Source organism: Arachis ipaensis, chromosome B01 (assembly GCF_000816755.2).
Source record: "Arachis ipaensis cultivar K30076 chromosome B01, Araip1.1, whole genome shotgun sequence".
In the NCBI taxonomy this organism is placed as follows: Eukaryota; Viridiplantae; Streptophyta; class Magnoliopsida; order Fabales; family Fabaceae; genus Arachis; species Arachis ipaensis.
Window position 1 is genome coordinate 117,449,654 of NC_029785.2, and position 9,706 is coordinate 117,459,359.

At 35.8% G+C, this 9,706-nt stretch overlaps 1 protein-coding gene across 1 annotated transcript; it reads right to left on the minus strand.

Annotated features, from left to right (window-relative positions):
• Positions 5,026 to 6,228, minus strand: LOC107611542. Its single transcript, XM_016313457.1, has one exon. It carries the CDS (start codon positions 6,226 to 6,228, stop codon positions 5,026 to 5,028), a length of 1,203 nt encoding a protein of 400 aa, XP_016168943.1.

Sequence of the window (9,706 nt, forward strand, 5' to 3'; positions counted from 1 at the left end):
TCACTAAGTTGTCTTGGTCTTTCCTCCTTTGTCACCGCTTCTCTTCCATGGCAGGAGGTTCTGGCTCGCAAAGCTCCTCCTTGGCCATGGTCCGCAACTGTTTCAACTTCTCCTTGAGTATTGTAGTTTGCCTAGAGTTTTCCACTTTTCCTTCTACTTGAGTCTCTTCCTTCCACTTTTCCACTTCTCCTTAAGACCCCTACATGTTCAACAATTTTATTATTTCAAGTACCATATATATATATATATATAATATATATATATAGACAAACACACACACACTAACTAGAATCGTTACGCACGTACCTACTATGCCATATGTGCCATGGCATAAGGAAGGCTGAGAATGCCAACACCAACCATGGGTAAAAATAGTGTAATCATATGGCTAAAAGCATTAATTGAATACAAAGAAATGAAATAGTGACCCTCTAAAACTAACATGGAATGATACTCCAAATTCTAAAAAAATAGCAGTAGACACAAAAGCAAAATATGAACATTGTTGTTTTAGAAAGCAAGGTATCAAAATGTAGAAAAATATTGTTTTTAAAAAGTGTAAAAAAATTATTAAAAAAACTTCGTTCTGTATTTATAGATTATAATCAAACACGCACCGAATCATACCCTAAAATTTGATTATAATCAAACATGCTCTAGGTTGTAATCAAACTCACAAATCTAAATCAAAATCCAAAAATATATTATAATCAAATATCGTCTAAATCATAATTTGAAATTCATTTATAATCAAACACACTAAAGATAATAATTAAACTTAAGAATCCAAATCAAAGTTCAAAAATCAAATTATAATCAAATTCGTTTTATATCATAATTCGAAATCCAACTATAACCAAACACTAAGACCTAAATCAAAGTAATCTAATGTATATTTGATATGAAACAAGATTAGGCCAAGTTTATTAATAGGTCAAAAATCAAAATCACAAGAAAGAAAGGCATATCTTAGTTCAAACATTTTCACAAGTATTTGGTGCTCAAGTGCAACAGAATGCTCATAATAACCACTTTCACAATAAAGGTGTCAAATATGCTAATAATCAAACTCAAATACAAATCAAAGTTCATAACAACATTATAATCAAACATTGCTAAAGATAATAACCAAACATACTTAGGATATGAATATTACAATAGATACAAATGGTTTTCACAATTCAATAGCTACATGTATACAACAAAATTCTCTACCTCTCTCCCTTGATAATGAAATGTACATGGAAGCTCATAATAACTTAGTAACTATTACATTATGAAGAAGGTATGATAAATGATATAAACAACTAGAAGCTTTAAGATTATTAAAATCTATTGCTTTTTATTCATCGAATCATCATGTGAAGCCAAATATTTATCCAACTTGAATCCCGCTTCTTCTGCCTCCTTCCAAATATCCTTGCATTTCGTGGTTCTCCCGGAGGCCATGTAGATTCCAAGCAAGTTCTTGCATATGTCATAAGTGGGAGAAAACCCAGCTTCTTTAAGCTTTGAAAACTATCTCACGTCTCTAGGTATATCATTCAAAACAACAACAATAAGCCGGAAGATCGAAGACACAGTTTGAAGCCTCCTTTTCCCAAACTATAGCCAATGCCTCCCTGTATTTTCTTATGCTGTAATAATTGTGAATCAAACAACTAAACATGATAACACTTGGTTCAGAGCAAAACTGTATGAAGTGTTTTTTGAGTGAAAATCAAACAGCGAGAAGAGAAAAATCTCACAAAGGTTTTGTTTTGTTTATTGGTAACTTCTTCGCGTGAATGTATCAAAAAGCAAGCAGAGAGGCCTGAGAAGACCATGAAGCATGAAGAACAACAAAGACGAAGATACAAATGCGGCGAAGAATAACAAAAAATATGCAATCACGGTGAAAATAGTGGCCGAGAGAGGAGGTGTAGGAGAAAGTGTCTTCATTGTGTTTTGTGTGTACAACTGCGTAGTTTGGGCCTTTAGGGAGGGCTTGAGTTTTTAGTTTTAGAATACTGTAGTGTATAGATGTATTTTTATACTAGTGGCTGATTTTGGTGATTGATTTTAGTGTACACTTTGCATAACTCTAAATTTATATAGAGATTAATTAATAAATAAATTTATTATCTTTTATTTTTAGGTAAAAAACCTTATTATTAAACTACAAATGATGATGATGTTGCTGTTGTATTTGAAGTCATAGATTAGTGATGGTGTTGTTGCAGCAAATGGAATGCTTATGGAGACATGGAGTTAAATGATTTTATTTGTGTTTATGTTATTAATTTAAGCAAATATTTTTTATGTGAAATTGAAGATTTGATGGTTATGTTGCATATGGGATGATTGTATTGTTTGTGGGATAATTTGTGTTGTTTATATTAAATTTTTAATTTGTATGCTTTTTAGGTTATATAATAATATTGTATTTTTCGTTAACCCGCAGATAGGGTCGGATACCCGCGGGTAGAGTGTAGGTAGGGTTAAAGTTGGGTTGTTTTTAACCTATGGGTAGAGTTAGGGTTGGGTCCAAATCCTACCATATCTTACCCATTTCCACTCCTAGGCTGATATGGAGATCAACAAGCTGAAGAGAGAGATCCTTAATTTACAGGAAGAATAGCTAACTGAGAGCAAGTAGTAGGATGGGGGACTGAAAGCTCCTGACTGGATGGGCTCAATGGTCTTTTCTTCCAGAAGCATGGGGACACTGTCGGCAAAGAGGTATATGATGTAGTGAATCAATTTTTTCAGGAAAGATCCTTGCCAGGTAACATTTGCGAAACTACCATAGTTTTGATAACAAAAGTTAAACATCCCGAATCTCTAAATCAGCTTAGGCCAATTAATTGTTGTAACTTGATAGATAAGATTATTTTTAGAATGCTAGTATTAAAGTTGAAAAAGATCATTGCTAAATTGTCTCTCCTATACAAAATACTTTGTTAGGGGTAGATTAATTCAAGATAACATACTCATTGTGCAAGAAATATTTCATTATCTCAATGAAAAAGGTAGAAAAATATCCAATAACCTAGTTGTTAAGATTGATATGAATAAAGCATGTGATAAGTTAGCGTGAGATTTTATTGAAGCAGCCCTTAAGGCCTTTGGTCTTAATCAACATTGGATCAATTTGCTAATAGAATGTGTTAGGAAGATAAATTATCAAATTAAGATTAATGGTATTTTGTCTAGAGAAACCAGACCTCAAAGAGGTCTGAGACAAGGTGACCCACTTTCGCCTTATCTCTTTATCATAGCAGCTAAGATTTTTACTGTTCTTATGAATGACACTTTTCAAGAGGAAAAGATTTCAAGTTTAAAGATAGCTCCTACTGCTCTAGTTATTACTCACCTTCTTTTTACTGATGATTGTATTATATTTTTAGGATAAACGAAGAGGACGTTTACTAACTCATTAATATGCTCAACTTATACACAGAGACATTGGGACAAAAAATAAATTTAGAAAAATTTAAGATCACCTTTGGCCAGAATATTTCTATCCAAACTAGAGTAAACATTAAGGATATTCTTGGTATGCCAACATGGGACAAACCTGAAAAGTATCTAGGATTATTCACTCAGTAGGATAGATCTAAAAACAAGGTTTTAAAATGGATTGAGGAAAGAGTCATTAATAAAATTGAGGGTTGGAAGGAAATCTTCCCAATCAAGCAGGGAAGGAAATCTTAATTAAAGTAGTTGTTCAGGGTAGCCCGGCTTACGCCACGAACATAGTTAGATTTTTAAAAGAGCTCTATCAAAGGCTCAAAACAAGGTAGCTAGATTTTTATGGGATTTAGGTGGCAAGGAAAGGGACATTCATTGGAGAAGTTTAACAAAATTATGTATAAGAAAATAGGATGGGGGCTTTACACACTCAAAACTTAGCATTTCTTGCAAAGTAACCTTGGAGAACCTTTGAGAACCCAATGCAATATGGGTGCAGGTATTAAAGGCAACTTATTTTCAATCTTGCAACTTCACCGAAGCAAAAAGTAGGACAACTTCATCATACGTTTGGAAGAGTATCATAGAAGGAAGAGAGTTCTTACTTAGAAATGGGAGATGAGCTATAGGAAATGGCAAAAAGATCAGAATTTGGAAGGATAGGTGGGTGCTTGGAGCGGAAAAAAATTCAAGGAAAAAATGAGAATACTAAATTAGTGAATGAGTTGATTAATGAAGGAAACGGTTGGAATATCCACAAGCTGAACACAAATTTCACAGAGGACATTGGGAAAAAATAAAAAGAACTCCTATCAGCCTAACCAATAAACATAGTTTTTGATTGCGGGTGGCGGCTCATGGCGGTGAGCCAAAAATCCGCCATAAAGTTATAGCGGATGGCGTTGCGGAAAATGGCGAAAATGGCGGATTACCTAAAATACACATATATGTACAAAAAAACATGCAGAAAAATTATAAATATAATAAACTATAAAATCTATCTATATAAGCAACTTTCTAGTCATAAAATATCTAATTAATATAGCAAATATAGTAGCAAATTTAGCAAATAAATATAACATCAAGTTCAAATCATAACTCAAAAATCATAAGCAAGCCATAAAATAGAAGACATAAAACATAAAAACTATAAACTATCTACATTCTAGCTCTCATCAAATTCATCCAAATTAACACGATTATTATCGTGTCCCTCTACCCCCTCATCATCCTCTGATTTAGTATCATTGAATTGAATCTCCTCTTCTTGTTCTTCTTCATTTTCAAAATCCTCTTCATCTTCAAATTCTGGTTCTTCTTCCTCTTCCACAATTACTGCTTTTCCTTTTCCTTTTTTTGAAGCCTTAGACCCACTTGGTCCACCCTTTGCACCACCTCTTGCAGTTACAGGTTCTTTTCTTTTTCTCTTTTGTTGTCTTCTAGTATATGTCATAGGCTCATGTTCTCCCATTGCTTCAAAAACAAGGTTCCAACTTAAAGTGTTGTCATCTTGATGAACCAAATCAGTATCATCATCCATATTATCACATCTCGAAAGGTGGCAGTCCCAATTTATCCCACTAACCACTCATTACACTCATAAAACAACTTCAGAAAATGACCAGCTGCATGCAACGGACAATGAAGTTGGCAATTCCATCTGTTGTCAACGATTTTAAAAACTTCAGAATATTTTCTCACATCATTAGAAAATGTTTTCTTGATGCATTCCTTTGCCTTCTCCATTGCTTCATATATATAACCCATTTGTGGCTTCTTCTCCCCATCAATATGTCGAAGCACCCGAATAAGAGGCCCCATGATCTTAAGGGTGTACTTGACATGATTCCAAAAGGAGGGCCTAATAACAATCTTTGTTGCTTCCCTCTCCTTTGCCTCCCTTGACAACTTATTCCTTACCCACTCATCCGAAGTAAACATTCTTCTTAGATTTCCTTTCTCCTTATAAAGCCTTTCCAAAGAGAGAAATGAAGTGGCAAATCGGGTGACTGCATGCCTCACCAATTCCTTGCCATTTGTGAATTGTCTCAACATGGATAAAGTGCTAGAGTGGCTATAAGTGAAGCTAACCAAAGAAATGGCACTTTTTATGGTTTTTTGGATTAATGGTAACTTCCCAATGTCTTCAAGCATCAAATCCAAACAATGGGCAGCACACGGGGTCCAAAACAGATTCGGTCTTTTCTCCATCAGCAACTTACCAGCTAGAACATAGTTGCTCCCGTTGTCAATTACAACTTGAACAACATTTTGCTCCCCAATTTCCTCAACAATACCATCAAGAAGCTCAAACATTTTTTCACCCGTCTTCACATAATCAGAGGCATCAATAGACTTCAAAAGCATTGTTCCAGCAGGAGAGTTTACAAGAAAATTGATAATGCTCTGTTGTCTCTTATCCGTCCAAGCATCTGACGTAATAGAGTAGCCATACTTTTTCCATTGTTCCTTATGACCCTTCAACAAGTCTTTGGTGTATTCTAATTCCTCATTAAGGAATGGAACCCTTAGAGCATGATAAGTGGGAGCAGGTAAATTAGGACCAAAGCTTCCAACAGCCCACAACATTTCTTGAAAACTCTTCAACCTCACTGGATTCAATGGAATCCCATCTTGGTAGAACCACCGGGCTATGTATCGATGAACTCTACGAACCGCTTCCTTATTACATGCTTCCTTGATATTCTGTTGCCTCAATTTCTCCTTTTTGTTTCTTGTAATGGTAGTTTCGGGTCTTTTCATAAACACGTCCATTTGACCTCTCATAGAACTTTCCCCCCTTTAGCTGCTGCCATTGGAGTTGGATTTGGAATTTCATCAATTTCTTGAGCATCTTCCTCTGACAATCCAAAACCAAACTATCTAAATCAAGCTCCCTAGCATTGACACTATGTTCCTTGGTGCTTGCCTACGTAGAACTTTGTCTTCCTCAATTTTTTTTTCTGGTTGTAAAACTCCCATAATTCAACAATAACATCCTTTGGGACCATTTTTCATCCAACAACATTCCCAGGCTTAATCATTAAGTGCTCTTTTGCCCGTGTAATTCCTCCTCTCATAATTTTTCCACAAAAATTACATATGGTGTCATTGGTATTTCCTTCTTCTACAGCACTAACATATTTCCACCCTGGATCAATCCTAGTGGCAGGGACAGTAGCTGCAAGACGAGCAGCAGTTCCAGCAGCATGGCCAGCAGAGGCAGAGGTAGTGGCAGGGGCAGGGGCAGAGGCAGGGGCATCAGAATTATGGGCTGGTCTAGAAGTTAACATGGTGAACTGAGCTGAAAGGAAAAAATTAGAGCAAGAGAGGTTTATGAGGGAAGAGAAGGAGACAGTGAAGTGAGTGAACTGAATGAAAAAAAGGAACTGTAACTTCTACCTTCTACGAACCAGAAAAAAGAGGGAACTGTGGTGATGAGGGGCGGTGACCACCAGCGGCGACGGTCGGCGACGAACGGCAACAGGCAGCGGCGACAGACGACGACAGGCGGTGGCTAAGATCGGCGGTGATGGGAGGCAGAGAGAAGAGAGAAAGAGAACAGAGATAAAGAGCCGTTTTGGACGTTCAGAGAGGAAGAGTCATTTTTGAATTACATCGGCTGAACTGGGTTACATATATCATTTAGGGTTTTGCTAATTTACCCAATTAGCCTCGAATTTTTTTGAAAAATCCGAAAAAACCCGCCATTTTTGCCATTTTCATGGTGGTTCGCCATGGCACCACCGCAATTGCGGCCGCCTTTTGCCCCACCATGATAAGCACGTTGCAGTGGCCTATGTATGGCGGCGAGGCCAAATTCCGCCACGCCATTCCGCCATAGCGCCGCCATGGCCACTATTTTAAAACACTGTCAATAAAAGGGATAAATTTATCTAGCTGCATAGAAGTGATGGAAAATATTCAGCGCGAACATGATATCATATTCCCAAAGATGAACAGAGGACAGGAGAAAATTATAAACCTTCATTAAGTGAGGATATGAGAGAGAGTAATAGGATGAGATTTGGAGTCTAAATGTTCCACAGAAAATTAGGATTTTCCTATGGAGAGCTTCTCACAATATAATTTTAGTTTTTACTAATTAACATTAAAAAAATTAATAACACCTCAATCTGTCCTTTATGTCTGCAGAAATAGGAGACTGTAGAGCATACTTTACTGTTGTGTCTCTGGACAAGAACAGTTTGGTTTGGATCCCAACTACAAATCTGCCCTAGTGCCCAGACGATCTCAACATTTGAAAACTGGCTTTTGGAATTATTCAGAAAATAAAATCAGGTGGGGGAGACCATCACAAATCATATATATGCAAAGCTGGCTTCCTAACTTGGGAGATATAGAAGACACGGAATCAAGCAATTCACAACAGGGTGGAAGTTAATCCAAGATTAACAATTTTTAGAGCTAATTTAATGGAATTTGAGTATACAGATCATATATGATAATAAAGCAACAAATTAGCACAGAACAACACAATAGAATTAAGAAATAGCAGTAGAAATATTACCTGGAAGCCTCCTCCGAGAGACTGGATCAAAAAAATGTTAATGCTTCGTTTAAAAAGAGTACTTTGGAAGTGGCTGTTGGTGTAGTTTTTAGAGATCACTTATGGAAGGTACTCCATAGTTCTGCATTGAAAGTAGATGTGTTATCAACCTTAGCTGCAGAAGCATTAGCAATTAGAGAGGCTTTAATTTTGGCAAAAAAATATGCAGTTACATAATGTGATTATTGAATTGGATAGTTTAAACCTGGTTCAAGCGATGAAGTCAAAGGGATCAATAGTAGATATCCAACCAATACTAGGGGATATCAAGGATTTGTCCAGCTCAATTTCAAATAGTTGATTCACATGAACTTCGAGGCAGGAAAATAAATTGGTACATGAGGTGGCAATCCGAGCAGAATCGGAAAATCTAGGCCAATAGTGGTGCACGGAACTGCCTGTCCCTATCCGCAACATCATCATGTCCGAAGCCAAAGAAGCACCTTTCTCCTTCATTAACAAACCATGCCCAAGTGGGATAGGAGCAAATCCAATTCCAAGAAATTTGGTTACACCAAATTCAGTGTGAAGATCATCATATCAACAGATGGAGGAATTTGTGAAATTAAAGAAAACATAAGAAGAGATTCAGACTTATTCGAAGCACTCATACAACTTCTTTTTATATCCCGTCTTTTGAGGTGGAGCGCCCATGTCAGAGAGGACGTCTTCGTCCTTAGGGAGCATCCTTTGCTTCTCTGATTTTATCTATACCCATTTGGTTTTTTTGTGATAAGTGTAAAATTGAAGCAGCAGTGGGCGGGTATCACCAATAACCAAGCTCAATCTATGGTGGTTATAGAAGAGAGTAGGTATTAGGTAAAGTTGTAGAGGGAAGGGGTTATGTCATTAGAGAGTTGGAAGAAGATGTAGTTGATTAGCGAGTATGAGTATATGTTAGAGTAGTGTTTGGGTGGGTGTAAGTTTAAGGTAGTGTCGGTTACATAATTTTTTCTATATCTAATTATTAAGAGCTATACTCACATACAAATTTATGCCATATATAGGATATAAAGATTATAGTATAGTACCTATTGAAAAAACTAAAGAGGCTTATAAAATATGTTATTCTTACCCTTTTTATATCTCTGCACTCTTTCACTTTGTATCAAAGTGTCTCTTAGGCTATGTTTGTTTACAGAGACAGGACACTGAAACAATGACACAGAAACACATAATCATGTTTGGCAGAAGAGACATGGACATAGACAATGTGTCCAGAGACACTGAATTAGTGCATTTTGTGTCCATCCTGACAGAAAGGACACAAAGACACAACTTATTTTATATTTTTTTCATTATTCTTATTAATTTTTCATGATTATATTTTTTATTATTATATTTTTCATCTCAAATTTTTAAATGAAAAAACTGAGAATAAGTTGAATTTTCATAATTTGTTCTAGTTTTTCACCAAACAGAATACAAGAACACAAAAATTTATGTCTCTGTCCTTCAGTATCTTGTCCTGTTTTATTCTCAGTATCTTGTCCTGTCCTGTTCTCAGAAACAAACGCATCCCTATTTATTAATTCCTATAATGATTAGTTCTGTTGTAGAATAAATAAATAAGGAAGAGGAAATAGATATAAAATAATGAAACATAAATAGATAGCCTTAATATTAATATTATATCTACCAATATAATTACTCAATATAATAAAAATAATTCATATATTTAAA

What these genes read in the sequence shown, in the direction of transcription:
- LOC107611542 (XM_016313457.1), bottom strand. Translation starts at nt 6,228, where the DNA reads ATGGACGTGTTTATGAAAAGACCCGAAACTACCATTACAAGAAACAAA.